Genomic DNA, 16,301 nt, shown 5'->3' with positions numbered 1-16,301 from the left:
AGCTGTTTTGAGTAATTAACATGAACAGATTTCTTCTTGGCTATCAAAGACCCACACTTAGTTTGCATTAAGTGCAGTATCTTCCTTTTGCATTAGTGTGGGAAATCAGGTGGAAAAAAATAGATTTCAGCGGCTCGTGGTCCAGCTCGAGATATATGCTGATACTACTGATATGGAGATATTTAAGAGGCCCCTATTTAGGGTGTATGAATGGGGAAAAAAAAAAAAAAAAGAAAAAGCTAATAGGCCAATATTGCTCTTATGAGCTGTGTTAATCTTGTAATTTGGTATTGGGCAAATTTCTGATAATGTTTCAAATCAGTTAGCATGTAGGAAGAAAATGGCGAGTAAATTTATGATTTTCAGGAAGAAATTGTTTACTTCTCCATTTTCCAAAATCCTACAAAGTAATTAAATTGTATGATAATGAGAAAGCTATTATTTATTAGATAGTAACCTGATCTAGTTGAAGATGATTTATTACTTATTGAAGATTATTACTTATTCAAGATGATTTATTACTTATTACTGAGCAACCTGATCTGGTTGGAGATGTCCCTGTCCTTGCAGAGGGCTTAGACTAGATGACCTTTAAAGGTCCTTTCCAACCCTAACCATTCTGTGATTCTATAGTTTGTGATTATTTGGGGAAAAAAAAAATTGGTGTTTTACTCATGGGATTCGTGCAAAAGATTATATTCTTATATTTATGTTTTGCCAGTAAACTTGGTCCTAAATATGTGCAGACCTGGGCTGGTTAGCTTTTAGGAAGTCTTTTGTAATTCCTATGTATACTTTTTTTTTTTTCTTCTCCTCACAGAAATATTCTTCTTCATTCCTGCACCCCATATTCGAATCTAGCACTGAAATCGACAAAAAAGAATGATAAAATTTTTTCTTATGGTAAACAAACAAGGTCAAACGAGGCTCTCTAGGTATTATGAGCATGTAGAAATTAATAAACGGACAATGCTGGAAGCTGAAGTAGTAAAAACCTGTCTCTCTCGTTCAAAGGATCAGGTAAGTTTTGTGGTTTTTCCCCTAGCCATTTTATTTTATCAACATCTCAGATCTTTCACATTGTTAATTCTGAAAACACACCAGTTTCCATTGCAGGTCATTGTTTCATTTATACCTGTGAAGAAAAAGGTTGTGTTTCTAGATTATGTGTTCAGTCAGATGAACTGTTATTCTGCATTGAATAAATATTTTTTTTCTGAGGCTTACAGAAATTTTGGAGATTTGTGTATCATTGTCATGAAGATTCTGCCTGTTTGTTTGAAGAAGCTCAGGAGTCCAGGAAGAATTTATTTTATCCTGTTAATTGCTTGTCTGGTAGAGATAGATGGAGAGATGCTCCTCCTGCTTTGCAGAAGGTGGTAGGGATGGTACTGACAGCTCCAACTGAAAACAAAAAACTTGCAAGAAAAGATTCCAAATAATGAAAATGCTGTTTAAAACACAGAGGTTTTTGGAAAACAGATTTTTAGGCCTTTGTATTAGGCATTTTTATTTTGAAAAAGTGTTCACACTTTCTGCAAGAAAGTCAGAAAACTCAGAAGTTGGAATTTTGGTTAGATGACAGCTGAGATTTTCATGCCTCACTCAGCTGAGCCATTGCTTTTTTAAGAAAGTACTGAACTTTGCAAAACTTTTGAGTACATTGCCTTGTATTGGAGGAAAAATCTGTGACTTGTGCTGTGAGTGGGGTTTTTTGGTTTGTGTTCTGAAGCCAGCTGCTTTATTTTTCATGAATTATGTGTGCCCTTGAGCCATGGTCCTCCTCCTTTCATTCTAGAAAACCTCAGAAAAAATAGCAGCTTCTGTAAAATACCTTAGTTCACAGAATTGACAGTGACTAAAGAAATTAACCTCCTCCATACTGCTTTCAGAAACATCTCCAAACAGAAACTTCACAAAATGAACTAACGATATGCTGCCATTTAAAGAACTGAGCGAAATGATACTTAAAAAAATTAAAAAGAGGAATTTTGTAAAGCGGAGTGTAACAGCACCATCTGCTGGCTCCTGTCCTATCGTGAAAGATGTGAATTCCCCCTCTGGGTCTGGAAGTCTAATACTTTTAATTTTTATATAAAAATATTGATCATTTTTTTAAATATGAAAAAGAACTTGAAGTTGTCTTTTTTGGAAGCCTCCAGCTGAAAATGTAGGGGAAGTATTGACTGTCTTATGAACTTGAACAAATTTCTTCAGTTCTGTATTTTGCAAGTTTTCCATTTAAAAAGTGATAGCAAGTTTTCTGCCAGTTGATGAAAAGTTTTGTGTAACAGTTATCCTACTAAATTTCTTTCAAGTCAAAATTGTTTGGTGTATCTTGGGAAATCCATTGTTCTTTGGGAGCCTTACGAACAGGACAGCTTCGGCTCTTTGAGCACTCTGTGTTCAATCCTGTCGTATGCTTAAATGGCAGCTACTGTTTTTGACACGTTTTGCTTCTGCCTAGTGTTCTTTCATTGAGTATAAGGACTTTAAGCTGGTGTACCGACAGTATGCAGCCCTTTTCATAGTCGTTGGAATCAACGAGACAGAGGTAAGAAATTATGTATACCCTTGAAATGAGAGCTTATAGTAGTCATGGGCAAGAATTAAGTCTTTTTCCAGCATGAAATTTTGCAGTATCAGTTACAGATTTTCAAGGAGTCATTGCAAAAAGACAGTTTTATTTCTGTGAAATAAAAAGAAGTGTTAAAGAAAATGTATGTTTGACTTCATCTTATAGCAGTAGACTGAACTGTTACCATGAGGCAGTCTTCATGACCCTTATACTGATTCTACTTTCTAAATGTACGTTTGATTAAGCAAATTTATGTAGGGTGAGGTTTCTCAGAAATGTTAGCATTACAGCCAGATCAGCTGTCTAATTTGCTGTGCTGTCTAATCAGCTGTCTAACCTCCTCGGCCAAAGAAGAAATTGCCATACTTTCAGATAGAAAGATTACAATTTATTGTATTTTTTAAAAAAAGGGGGTAGAGGGGAAAGTATCTGACTGAAAGTTGACAAGCACTGTTATTTCATCTGTTCAGGCTGAGCCTGAAAGGCTTTAGTGTTTGCATTGATTCCCAGTTCTCAGAGCTTACTATTGGAGACTTTAATTGGGTGGTGTGGAAGGTAGCTGCTGACTCCCACCATATCTTCATGTCAGAGTTACAGTGGCATGCAATTCTGCAAATCGTTTTGGCTTTGCTACACCATACAAAAATCACCCATCCATCCATACGCTGCAGCGTAGCCTGGCTCCGTGCTGCAGCTGGCCGGTGTGACTTCAGCATGGGGAGGCGTAGCCTGGTTACCTGGATCTGTCTAGCTAACCTGGGCGATGGAGGAGCAAAGGATGCAATGGGATGGCAGCAACCCAGGCGAGACAGATCCATTGGGTGCTGCAGTGCTTACTGGTGTGGCTGGCCTGAAGCTTCTGCCCTGGAGCACTCCGCAGCTCTCAGTGCCTGCGCTGGGTAACCACACCTCTGCTTGCTGTGGTGGCGTCAGCTTGTGCACTTTGTTGTAGGTCTTATTGTATTCTCTAGTTGCTTTTCATACACCACAAACTGAAATAACACAAAGAATACTATTACATTTCTAGCTATTAATTTAATATCCACTTATTTTTAATTTAATTTCAGAATGAGATGGCAGTCTATGAATTAATTCATAATTTTGTGGAAGTTTTGGACAAGTACTTCAGCAGAGTGGTGAGTGAGACATTGAATCTGTTATGAAATATTTCTTCTCTTTCAAAGCTTTAGTGAATATGTCATTTCAGGGAATAAATCAAAGGAGATTTTTTTTTACATACTCATTTAGAGTTTAGAATACTTTTGAATATTACCACTGTAAAAAAATTAAAGAAGAGAAAGAAAGAAAGGAAAAAAAGCAGTATTAGCTGATTTTTCAGAGAAGTAGAAGTATATGTGGTCTATAAGTTGTAGACAAGGAATACCGGAAAGATTTATGTTAGAAAAGCATGGGTTTATATACTTACACTCAGAGGTTCCTTTGGGCCATCTACTCTTAAATTAGCCACTGGCATTTAATACATTTTAAAAGAAATAAAGAAGTTTTTCTTTATAGTTTTTTTTTGCAGTTCTTAGCATGACATCCCCCAGATGAACTCCATTCACGATAAAGATGGTGTAAGCATTAAGCGGGGAGCTGACATCACTCTCACTGAACAAGATCAGAGGGATGGAGCAAATGAAACCTCAAAAACCAGTCTGTACTTGTGCTCCCTGTATAGTTGTCATGCAACAGTGGCTATCTGATAAAACAGCTATTGTATAGATAGTCATTTTGTTAAGGATTCAACGTCAAACTTTGCTCCAGTTAAAATGACACTGCTGCTTTTGGTGGGAGATCTTTTTGTTTGCTTTTTTTTACAAAGTTTGAAAACGCAGCACTGTTATCCTGGTTAGAACATGTGCTGTTTAATATAGGGTTTGTAATAATCTTGTTATAAACAAATTTGTCTGAAATCATATTTCAGCATAATTTCGATTTATCTATGCTGAAATGTCTTGGGTATCCCTCTCAGAAAAGAGGACTGGATAGAGTTTCCTCTGTAGTCCGTGTGCTTGAGGGTATTACGTTGGTAATTGTTGTTACAAGAGATCAGTATGCAGGGTCTGTAACTGGTTTCCCAGTCCTAGTACCACAGCAGACATGGCAGAGCTCCGCTCTGTGAATGCAAGGACATGCTTGAAAAAAATCACCTGCACCCTTCACTACTTAGATGCCTGGTAAATGTTTTAGGCTATTATCTCAACTAATATCACACCAGCCTGTTGAAACTGCTGGTACCATGTTTATAACTTTCTGACTGTACTGATTTCAGAATTTGTCTCTGTTATGATTGCAGTCCCAACCTAAGCAGTGATAACCAGGAATGGAATTTGATCCCAGAAGCACAGGAACGCACAATAAAATTTAGTCACGTCTTAGTTATCTAATTGAGCTAATAGTTGCCAACTACTTCTCAAGTTTTATTTTCTTCACTTTAGGCAGAGCAAAAATAGATGATATAATTCCTTGACCATGTATATAACCCAGCCACTGATAGTTGTTAGAAATTTGCTGAATTCATCATACCAGAGTTTTTTGTGTTTTCCACAGCATTTCAGGTTTGAAGCTAGAGGAACCAGAAAGGGAGGTGGTTAAAGAAATCTCACGCCATTCTGTGGTTCTATTTTTAATAGTGTATAACACGATAAATGACAGAGCACTGAAGAAGAGGGCTATAATTGTAGCTGGGGTTTCAGGCAGAAACCACAGAGCAAGAAAGTATAAGTCTGTACTATTATGGATTAATGTTCAGGATTTGCAGAATTTTAGCAGAATCCCAAATTATGATGATGACAACGGAGACAGAATTCTGGGAAAGGAAAGAACATCTGTCCTGCTCTAGAAGGACATTTTGTCATCTATTATTTTTGGGCTTGTGAGCTTTAAACATTCTCACATACTCTATTTTTATCTAATGGAGTTTACAGAGCTTGAATTCAGATATCAGAACAAACATTAACAGAATTAGGGGGAAAGCTGTCAAAGTTGCTTGTGAGATGTAATTCTGAAGTCCCTTTCACTTTTATATGGCTACCCAGGGAAATCTCTGCATACTGTTCAGAATACATGTTCCAATGTGTTCAACTACTTTTTAATGCTGAGGAAATTTAAACAGTTCAGGCTCTTAAAATACAATTTTTTGTGATGCATAAAAAATTTGTAATTGATGAATGGCAGAGTCACTGAGCGGAGGCCTGTGGACTAGAACTAGTCCAGTTTAGAGCATCTTTAGACCACAGAAGCAGTAGCAATTTTTCCAGTGGGTGCTGTGCCGAAAACTCCAGGATTAGACTGTGAATGGAAGCCACGTTAGCAAACTAAAATCCCTTGGTAGCAGATAAAGATTCACTCTTTCAACAGAGACTGAGGAAGCTCCACTGCAACTGTGCAAGATCTTAACTGCTGAGGCTGTGATTAATTGTTCCTAAATTTAGACATTTCACTGAGGCACCCAAGTTAGAAGTCTGGTCATCCTGGCAGCGGAGGCTGATGAGTATCTCGAGAAAGTGAGTCACTCCTCAAGTGTGCTGAGTCAACTGTTGAAGATAGCCATCTCTTCTGTTGACTGCAGAGAGACCACAAGGGCTTGGGTATTTCAGTTAAATGAATAAAACGACTTGGGGTAAATCCAGGCCAAGACTAGAAGGGAAATGATGACTATGTGAAGAATTATGTTGCTGGGGCTGGAGAATAGCTAGAAGTGCTAAGAGTCCAAAGCCTGGAGTTGCTTTCCCTCTCCTAATATATCCAGCCACAGCTACCACAGCCATGGGTATATACAATGTCAAGATTTTGCTGTTGAAGTGATCTGCAGCAACCTTTTTAACTGTGTTTTTCTATAAATTATAAACTTGGCATTAACCTCTTGTTTTTGCAGAAGGAAGGCGAGAGAATATAGGGCTGGAATTGCCATGATTAGAGATGCTGCTTTTCCTCTCACTCATTCAGATGGCACTGGTATAATCAAATTGTTACTTGTGGGTGACCTCAGTGGTTTTTTCTAAGTAAAAATTCAGAACATTAGCTTTTGTTGCAGAGGCAGGTAACACATCAAAGGCAAAGCAGTGTTGCAGGAAAGAGCATGTAAGTGTATAGTCCAGAATAGAAATATAAATTGCCCTAGAATTTTGTATCATTATTTTTAAGACTTTCTTTATCCTCTGAAGGGATGTGTAATGTGTAATGATTATGAGATGAGAGATCTGTAACTAATGGTTGTCTGTCTCTTTTCCTTGCAGAGTGAATTAGATGTATCCTTTTCAGTATCAGAAATCCATCTGTCGTCTCTTTTTGGTGTGTATTTCAGTTCATACTGTCTTTATAGCACTGACTGTCAAACAGTGAAGGTTTCACAGATTTTGCACTCACAGTAAGTTGCGCTATTTTGGCACCTTTCTGAAAGCATGGCTGATGTTCATGAGGGTCACCTATTTAAATCCTCAATCATTAAGATAAGCCTGGTACTATTTAAAGACAGGAAGAGCTTGCTTAGAGAGAACTAAGTACCACTAACACTGAGACATGAGAAGTTATATTCATGGGGGAACTTGCAGGCTTAACTAATTGGTACTTCAGGGTTTTACTTTTTTCTTTAAGTTTACAATAAATAAAATCATAAGAACTGAATGTTACAGCTGTGTGTTGAGCCAAATAGCATTAGCATCATTGTAAGATTAGGTGTGCGCTTTGATCTTGCTTCATGAGTGTCTAGGCAAGTTTTACTTTCTATATCAATGGAAAGAGAAAAAGGCCCAGGAGGAGGAAATTCAGGAAACCAGGCATTGCCAAAAATAACTTTTTCTTTTTTTCCACCTCTCCTCTTACACAGCTTTATTTTCATGTGTATGATTTGCAGGGTATTAACTAAAATAGAATTTTTAAAATTAACTAAAACCAAATACAAACAAATACTAAAATACAGTCCTGAACAATTAAACACAAATAGCAAGTAAATAAAATACAATACTGAATTCAAAGAAAATTAAACCAGGAGAATGTAGCACAAACGGTCTTCCTCCTCAGTCCTTCCAATTCCACTCCCTGCTCACTCTGTTCCAGCAATCCTTATGCCTGTGTTTGTTGTTGGTTAAATGCAGATCCACTGGTACAAAGAATTTCAGTTATACACCTGAAATACAATTACCACCCCGGAATCAAATACTGTAAAGTAATTTAGTTTATTTACCTTATTTAAGAATTAGTATGTATGAAGAATGTAGAAAAAATCTGTAATTTTTCTTGTAATTGTTCTTGCTTCTTTACTGAAAAAAAAACCCGAGGAAATAATTATTTCACTTTTGGAAATATTTTAGTGCTTGCTACGTGCCAGAATTCTGTCTCATTTACTGAACTTAAATATATGTGTATATATATATGTATGTGTGTATATACTGTCTGTATTTCCTTCCTGAAATACAGAAAATGCTGTGGTATTGATATACCACTCCTAAATTTACTCATTGGAAAAGAGCAATAATGACATTTCAGCGTGAAGGGGCTCTTAAGGTCTCTGAGCAATTGTATAACTACATTTTTTTGTATTCAGTTACTATAGTTAAGGATTAGAAATATGCGTATATGTGTATGAGCTTTGCTGAACTAGAGACTAACCTGACCTATTCAGTAATTATACATAAAAATAGTCCCCTGTGTTTCCATATGGTGTACTTCTGAGTCTACCATTATGTGATTATTTTTATCGTCGATTGTTTGGAACACTGATGATTCTAAATTCTGCCTGCCTCTGGTGATTGTTTTCATACCGAGAGGAATTTCCTGTAGTTGCACACTTACGCTTACCACCAGCAGCCCATTTAACGGCTGAGAAAGGCTGCTGCATATCCAGCAAGCTTCTGCATACAGTGCTAGTCTGCACTGTTTAGAGAAGTTGCTGCATTGTACGCCAACGCTAACGTTTGCAACGGGTGCAGTACAGTATCTGAATGTAGAAATTAATCTTCTGCATGGGTCTCATCTGCAGCTGGGTGTGAATATAAATATTTGGAAAATAGGAGTGTGCATTACTGTCTTCTTTGCTAATACTGGAAATAATATTGGAGAAGCTCATCTCTGATAGGTGTCTCCTCAACATGTATGACATATGAATTATGTACTTAATTTTTCCATTCAGAAATGCGCTTTTCCACATTATACATTTCAGGAACAATTTTAAAATAAAACATGTTATTTCTATATACATACAGAATAATTCTCCTATTTAGGAAAAAGAGCTTTTCATAAATTGACAGGGTACATAAAATAGTTGAAATGAAGTGAGATACCCTCAACATTAGATGTAAAGGAGAGGTGTAAGGATGAAGAAGTGGGGTGTTCAGGATTGTATTTATTTTTGACAGCAGCTTGAATAGCAGGCCAAGAAGAACAATATAAGGTCTGAAATACAAGCATTTTAGACAGATGTTAATGCAGTGCAAGCAGTAATCCATCAATATGCCTTTCGTACTGTAAGATAATATCCCCAACTGGGATTAAGCCATTTCCTTTGCCAAGTAGTCTTAAGCAAACTCTTACATCCAGTGCAGTGAGCTCGCATGCAAAACCAGTCACGCAGTTGAAGTGTTCCTGGGATCCATGCTAAGCCTGCCACATGTGCACCGATTCCTAAAATCCTCCATCAGATGTTTTGCATCCCTGCACAAGGCAGGGACTGGGTCCAATCTGAATCCTGCCCAACAGGGTGCATACATGATGTTTGTATGTATGTATGACATAGGGGTGCGTGATGCTGAACGATGCATGAACAATTGCAAGGCTGTCTCATGCATACTGCAAAAGTGAACCCTGATGAGCTGCTAGCCAGCTGAGTACTACTTCAGATTAGCCTTGGTTTTTACAGGAGCTTTGTGTGTGAATTGTAAAGTATTTAGCCATTATACATTGTCTACTTTCATTCTGAGAGGCTGCCAGTTACATACTTAAGGGCACCTATGATGGAATGATGTAACATTTCTAAATTTGTTTGGTTTGTTTTTAAAATATCTGTAAGTAGTGGTGTTGGGCCAGCTGAACGAACAAGTTCTGAAACTGTCCTAGGGGTGTTGCTTCCTAATGTTTTAAGAGGACTAGATGAGCCTCACTTCTGTGTATGAAATAAGTGGGTGGGATTTTATGTAGCTCTCACACTCCAGCTTGGATGGTGTAGGAGCTACTTTCTTGGTGTGATGATGACAGAGAGACTGTAAAAGCACAAGTGTTAGCGCAGCAGTTTTGTAGGGAATGATATGGTGGTAAGCATGGGTGTTTGTTTCTAAAATTACAAAAAGTTGACTTTTCTGATGTTTGAACTGGTGAAGCAAAGCTTACTTGAAGACACTTTACTAACTTATGGAAGAAACGGATACAAACCTTCCCCTTGTGGGAGGGGAGGAGGAAGACAGGGTGCTCTGGGACCAAGCATTTGAAGAATGCTGTCTTGATCCAAGAAAAACCATTACATTCCATTGCAAGTAGCTAGTGTCCTAGGATAGCTAAAAAGCTCTGATACAGGGAATACTTCATGTAAATCAACTGTATTCTTCAGTCCTCTGTGGATTAACACTTTTGGAATACTGTGCATTGAAGTAGTAAGAAAATGGAATGATGAATTTATTCTGGGAATTTATAAGGATACACTTCAGTTTGTACTGTAAAGTAAGTGGGTGAAATGGAAACCTATAAGGATTAGCTTAAAATTGTTGTTCATTAAAGGAAAAGTTTCCCTCTAGGTCTGTGATGTAGGGGTGTTACCGAAATCCGGAATAAAACTCCTTAACAGCAATGACAAGTTAAGAAGCAGGCACTTCTTTATTGCAGCGCTGGGCGCACGGTGGATCGCTCCACCTAGCATGCGCACCTGTTCGATCAACAGCGCAGGTTAAATACACATTAATTATACATATTCACTAAATTTCTGAGAATTTAGTGGGGCACAGGTACTCACATCAGGTAAATCTGTCACCTTTCAAACTCTGGCAGAAATTCATCTCAGCGTAGGAGCAAATATTCTAGAATATCACAGAACTTGAAGGCGCCATTTGTCTCCTATTTAATGTCAGCATAGTCATTTGAGGAAGAAATGGTCAAAAAGCATTAAATGAGTTTCAGTGCCTAAAATTTACCGACCATTAGATAGGCTAAAAGCTAGCAAAGATGAAGTTGGAATGTGTGACTCTAGATTAAAAAAAGAAGCAACTCCAACTAATTTTTAGTTGAAGGTGAATATCCAGGATGGAAATCAAAATTTTGTAGTGCCGTATATTCAGTAACAAAGCATCTGCCCCGTAAGTACCCATGCTGTAATCTACAAAGCTTTTGTTTGTGCTCCTGGGTGTGTTACCTGATCACAAGGTGGTGCCTGCACTTTACCATCTCGTAAGCCTGTACACACCCTTAATTACATGCCTGGAAAATCCTAAGATACCTTAAAATGTCTCTATATGAAGTTATTTATCACATGCAAGTCCTAAATGTGTCTTTTTGCCTTTCCTTCCCTCTCCCTTTCCCTCACTTATCTGTCTGCCTATACAGTGTTTTGCAAAAGGAGATACGAGACCATGTCAAATTTACCTCCTCTTAGGATGTATGTATGTGCCATGAAAACTCTTTGCGAGAGTAGAAGGTACCGTTAATATCTTTAATAAGGGCAGCTCTTAGAGTTACCAAAAGCCAGCATAACGTTTAAATATCAGTTGTAGTAGGTGCCATTTACCTCTACTCTGAGGCACACAGCCACAGCAGCATTGACTGAAAAATCTGTAAAGCAAAGATGGCAAGGGTTCACCTTTTGCCCAGGCTGATAACTTCTGAGTATTTCCTATCTGGGTGCTCTGAAAATTTTTATTACAGACTTTTATCTACAAATGCACAGATTAATACATGTTTTAATCTGCGTACTTGTTTAAAAATGCCTGTTAGCCTCTGCATAGATCTGGTGAAAGTCCCTTTATCTTCTTTTGTGGACAGGCAGCACTCTTACTGGAAGCAGGACCTTAAATGACAGCTTTGGGTGGTGCACATGGCAGCGCGCACACCGAAGATGGCTTTTTCCTGTTGCCAGTTGCTTGAACTGGTTTGCTTTCCTGCTTTTCATCTGGGTGTGGATCTATGACTTCAGGGCTTTAAACCCTGAAATTTGAGGTCACTTGCCAAACAAGTGACAGGTGGTGGGGATGAGCCTTGCCAAGGATCAAAGGTACATGCCCCTCACTGGGCAGGGCGTTGAGACATGAAGGGCTAAGCAGCGTGTGTATGATGAGCTGTAACCATAGCACATAGTTATGAGACTTACGGGAAGGGGAAAAAAGCCAAGGTTCCTCCCTGTGCAGTCTGCCAAGAACAGCACGGTAAAGGGAGGTGGGAAGGGAACTGAAAAAGGAAGCTGGGGTGTTAGGTTGAGGGTAGAGGGTATAGAATGCTTTGAGACCTGGCAAAACCAAGATGAGATCTTTCCAGAATGTTATTAGTATCCCCATTCAAACTGCAGGTGAAATCACTGGTTCTGGAATGATGACTGAGAGATTAACAGGTTACAGATGGACAGAAATCATACCACCAACTTTTCTGTAATGGAGCAGGCCAATTTTGAAGTAACCCGGAATGCCCCTGCAGGGAAACTGACATCCCATTTAACCACGCTGGGGTTGAGTGGAACAGCTGCAAGACTGGTATGTGTGCAGTTTCCCTTCGATGTGTCAGCTCTTTAGGAAATGCACCAGGGGAAGGAGTGATGTTAAGTGTTTTAAATGTTTTCTCAAACAAGGTGATGCAGAGAAACAAGGCAGGAATGGCAAATTGCTGCATCATCACTGACCCCGATTCATCCAGTCTTGTGGGCTTTAGATCCTTGGGACTCTGAAAGGAAGAGGAAGGCTTGGAGAGGCAGGAGCTCCCGCTCTTCCATGGGAACTGGAACACTGTGAATCAGTGGTAGTGTTAAAATTAAAAGCCAGGAGGAGTTGGCTTTATCACTTGTTGAAACCTGAATGGAATGTTATCTAACTTTGTTAACAGATCCTATTGCCCTGCGTATTGCTGTGTAGTTCACCTCTGGCACTGCTCTAGAAGAGATGTCTTCCTAAAGATTCTCATGTTACCGGAATAGAGAAACCCTAACTTCTCAGATTAAAATATTTGTGTAAAGACTGATTTAGTTGAAAAGTATACCATCAGAAGAAATTTGTCTCAAGTCTTTAATCTGCCAAAATGAAGCATCTACCTTTGTCTCTGAACAAATTGTTGGTTTTAAGGTCAGAACGCTCCTCAGGATTGAAAGGCATGAGTCTGATTTTTAAAAGCAATTTAGGCCTACGGAAGAAGTCAGGTATTGAAAATACAACTTACAGTTAAATCAGGTGGTTAAGTTGAGGCCAGCAAATTAGAAGCTATCTGATGAACCATGGACATACCCAAGATCCTGTTGACAGCTGTAGTTTCTCTTCCTCACTAACAGTAACTGGTAGTAAAGTTATTTGGGGGCCTGAATTCTGCTGCTACACATACCTAGACATGCTGTGCTCTTGGTCAAGCAGAATGCATTTGTTGGAGCAGTGATACACTTGCTTACCCTTCTGCACAAATACACGGTAGCACTGAGTTCAGCCCAGAGCACTCAGGCACTTTGAAATGGCAGAGGAAGGTGACAGCGTGCTAGCTGAATTCCCATCAAATTGACCGTACAGGTTCATCCTAGAATTCGGCCTGAACAAGCTCAAGCTTCTACTTTTCATCTTTTAGAAGGATGGTCACACACACAAGGCTGACATGAGATATTCTGTGCTCCTCTTGTTGACAGCAGGAGAACCATAGCATCAAAAATAGTGTAATGGGCAGGGAAGGCACTCAAGAAACTCAGCAAAGTGGGGAAAAAGTCTTGAAAGATGTATTTAGAAGTTACTGTAAAGGATCTTGCTAGCTCCGCTACAGCAGTCCTCAGTGCACAGGCAAGAACTGTGAGGAGCCAAACGAAGGCTGCTGAGCACAGCTGAGGAAAACACTTACAGAGCAGCAGCAGGTGGAGAGCAAGGCAGATGAAGGGTTATTCCCACCTCCTTACATGTACTCATGTCAGGCACAACAGATGCACCCAGTGGGCTTTTTGCTGTGCCTATTTCCATTTCAGGTTGTGGTGACACATGGCAACATCAGAGTGTTTTTTTCACTAAGGAACCCTTTGCAGTTGTTCAGCGGATACACAAAACACTAATCTATGCAGCAGAATGCTCACCACTTAATACCAGAGTAAGGCCTGTCACAATTTTTTTTTTTTTTTTTGAGACAGATGCTGCTAGATAACGTTAAGGAAAAACAAACATGGACAAATTTCATGTATTGCTACAGTACAAGTTGATATTGTTTCAGATTTATTTTCCTTCAGGTGAACATTAGCAATTATAAATGTATTTTGGAAAGTGTTTTAAGTATGAACCATTTATTTACTTTTACTCCCCTTTATGAGATTTATTACTAGATCAATGCCTCAACTTTACATATCAGCATATTCCTCTTAGGAAGCTATTTTCAAGCAGATCAAATAAGTAGTGTCAGTAACTACGGAAAATTATGTTTGAAAATAAAATTTTAAGAACTTGACTGACAATTACTTTTTGCCAAGAAGAAAAGTACAGTATTTGCATCTTCAGATACAAGGTTGTTATCCCTTGGTAACATTTTATATCCAAGCAATATGTGGTAAAACTAACCTACACCTAAGTTAAAGTTGACCTTTCTGTTACTACTATATGTATGCGGTCATGTTCCAAGGTGGGATCCTGGTGGTGGTTTAACTTGTCTGCTACAAACTTTTGACCCCTCTGTGGCCAGTAAAAAGTGTCAGTTGAACCCTTCCCTAGCTCTATTTAGAAAACAGCCAAAGAAACTAGAATAAATTAAGAAATACCTGGTTTTGTAAACTTTTATTAAAGACTAAGGTTCCTAAGATTTTCTCAGAATTATCTTCATGTTGTTAAAAATGCACTTAACTTGAAATGTTTCTAGATCATGTTCAATTTGGATAGAGTGCACATCATTTTGGATGAAATGGTGCTAAATGGCTGCATTGTGGAGACAAACAGGAACAGAATTCTTGCCCCTCTGCTTGTGCTTGACAAAGTGGCAGAAAGCTAGGAAGATGCAAGACTGACTATGGCATTTTACAAGAGATGGTGAAACCATCAGGAGTGTACCACCCGCAGTTTTCCCATGCCATAAGATCTACTCATGCAGTATACAAATTAGCTGGAAAATATTTCCTGTTTCTGCTATACTCTACATCCCTAATGGAAACACACAGCTAAACATAAAGCAGAACCTTCCATTTCAGATGCAGCTTTATTGACATAGCAGAAATCCTTCTAGAACAGTCAACATTTTTTAAAACTGACTGAGGATAAAAAGAATGAAAACTTATACATGACTGTCTAGGTATCACTTTGAATTACATAGCTTTGTGCCAGACCTAGGAGAAGACAGAAAATATGGAAATATAACTTCCAACTGAGTTTCAGTGCTTCCTTTAAGCACCAACTGGATTTTTTATTTTCATACAGATGTACTGTAAATTAAAGTTCTTTAAGTTTTATGACCATTTTTAAATTAGATTCATCCTTCACCCAAAAGCTGGTTTCACTTTTTTTTCCATGTAAGTCATCGTTACAAAGGAAATGTAATAGGATAGATATTCCCGTATGGGGTGTAAGTTGTAACTAGAAGTATTTGGCACTCAAATATTCTAACACTAATAAAAGATAATTAAAATCAAAAGTTTGATCATCTTTTATCATGTTGGCTTCATAGATTACACAAAATCTTTTCTATTTTGGCACACCAATGTGTTCTTTTTCTCTTGCATATTCTACATATAGAATATGTCTATACAGGCATACAACGTGCCGATTCATACCTGTATACTCTGCTGTAAGTCGCTGAAGAGTCAGTGGTCTGAGCTTACCTTAATTCTGGAAAGGCAAGTGAAAGTATCTGGCCCCTTCTTCATAACCTCCACTCCAACACTAGGCATAACTTGATACTGAGAGAGCGTATGCTGTGTGAGCTTTATGTGTGAAGTCCTGTAACAGTCACATCTAAATTGCACCCAGAAGCCTGGCTCTAAGGAGCGGAGAGTGAACTGTTGTGTGGGAGATCAGTCTGCACAGCTTTAAAATAACAACACATTCAGCAAAACACTGACACTGGATCTGGAGCAGAAACGTGTACACAAGCTTATGCAACTGTTTTGTTGAAGTACAGTAGTCACAGGGGTGGAGGGTAGTGGAGACTGCATTGGGGAAAATGTCAAGGAGGATGCCTGTAAAGGCCTATGAATAATGCTATGAAAAGAAATCTGGCATCAACCTGATTTATATGTGTAGGGCAGAATCCTTTGGGAAGGCTGCCCTCAGCAGTGGTCCAAGAAAAGATTGCTACCAAAGAGAACTGGCACAGAACAAAACTTACCACACAGATTCAACTAAAATAGTTATTTTTCTTTTCTGGGATCAAGTACTTAAATATCTTTAAAGACATACTAGCTTTTCACTTTATCTTACTGTAAGCCACTTTTTACCAATAAATACCTCGCCACATGCTGAAACCAAGACAGGCACTCCATCTCAAGCTGAATCAGCTGCATCATCTGACCCAGTTTTTATTCCAGCGTAATGAAGAACTCTAACCTCAGGCCACATGGGCCCACTGAAGAGCACCAAAAACTGCCACATGCAGTGTT

The 16,301-nt window shown here is 38.6% G+C and overlaps 1 protein-coding gene across 4 annotated transcripts; it reads left to right on the top strand.

Annotated features, from left to right (window-relative positions):
* The first annotated feature begins 616 nt into the window (after positions 1–616).
* AP4S1 (adaptor related protein complex 4 subunit sigma 1) lies at positions 617–15,732 on the top strand. 4 transcript variants are annotated; one of them, XM_010127586.2, is made up of 5 exons: positions 636–1,020; positions 2,468–2,554; positions 3,646–3,714; positions 6,820–6,831; positions 14,573–15,337. In XM_010127586.2, the coding sequence occupies exons 1-5, from the start codon at positions 883–885 to the stop codon at positions 14,699–14,701; spliced, it is 435 nt and encodes a 144-aa protein (XP_010125888.1). In that variant the 5' UTR covers positions 636–882; the 3' UTR covers positions 14,702–15,337. The 4 variants fall into 4 exon arrangements, with proteins under 4 accessions (XP_086604709.1, XP_010125888.1, XP_086604708.1 ...); XM_086748582.1 differs by having other exon boundaries at positions 6,820–6,843; XM_086748583.1 differs by lacking the exons at positions 6,820–6,831; positions 14,573–15,337 and adding an exon at positions 15,454–15,732 and having other exon boundaries at positions 617–1,020.
* Positions 15,733–16,301: the final 569 nt, after the last annotated feature.

The sequence above is a fragment of the Chlamydotis macqueenii genome, chromosome 5, assembly GCF_036417535.1.
Source record: "Chlamydotis macqueenii isolate bChlMac1 chromosome 5, bChlMac1.mat, whole genome shotgun sequence".
Taxonomy (NCBI): Eukaryota; Metazoa; Chordata; class Aves; order Otidiformes; family Otididae; genus Chlamydotis; species Chlamydotis macqueenii.
Note: the sequence above shows the minus strand (reverse complement) of the source record. Positions and strands in the feature narration are given on the sequence as shown.

Coding starts and splice junctions, on each gene's coding strand:
- AP4S1 (XM_086748582.1), top strand. CDS start 883: ATGATAAAATTTTTTCTTATGGTAAACAAACAAGGTCAAACGAGGCTC. Junction 1,021..2,467: donor TCTCTCGTTCAAAGGATCAG/GTAAGTTTTGTG, acceptor GCTTCTGCCTAG/TGTTCTTTCATTGAGTATAA. Junction 2,555..3,645: donor TTGGAATCAACGAGACAGAG/GTAAGAAATTAT, acceptor ATTTAATTTCAG/AATGAGATGGCAGTCTATGA.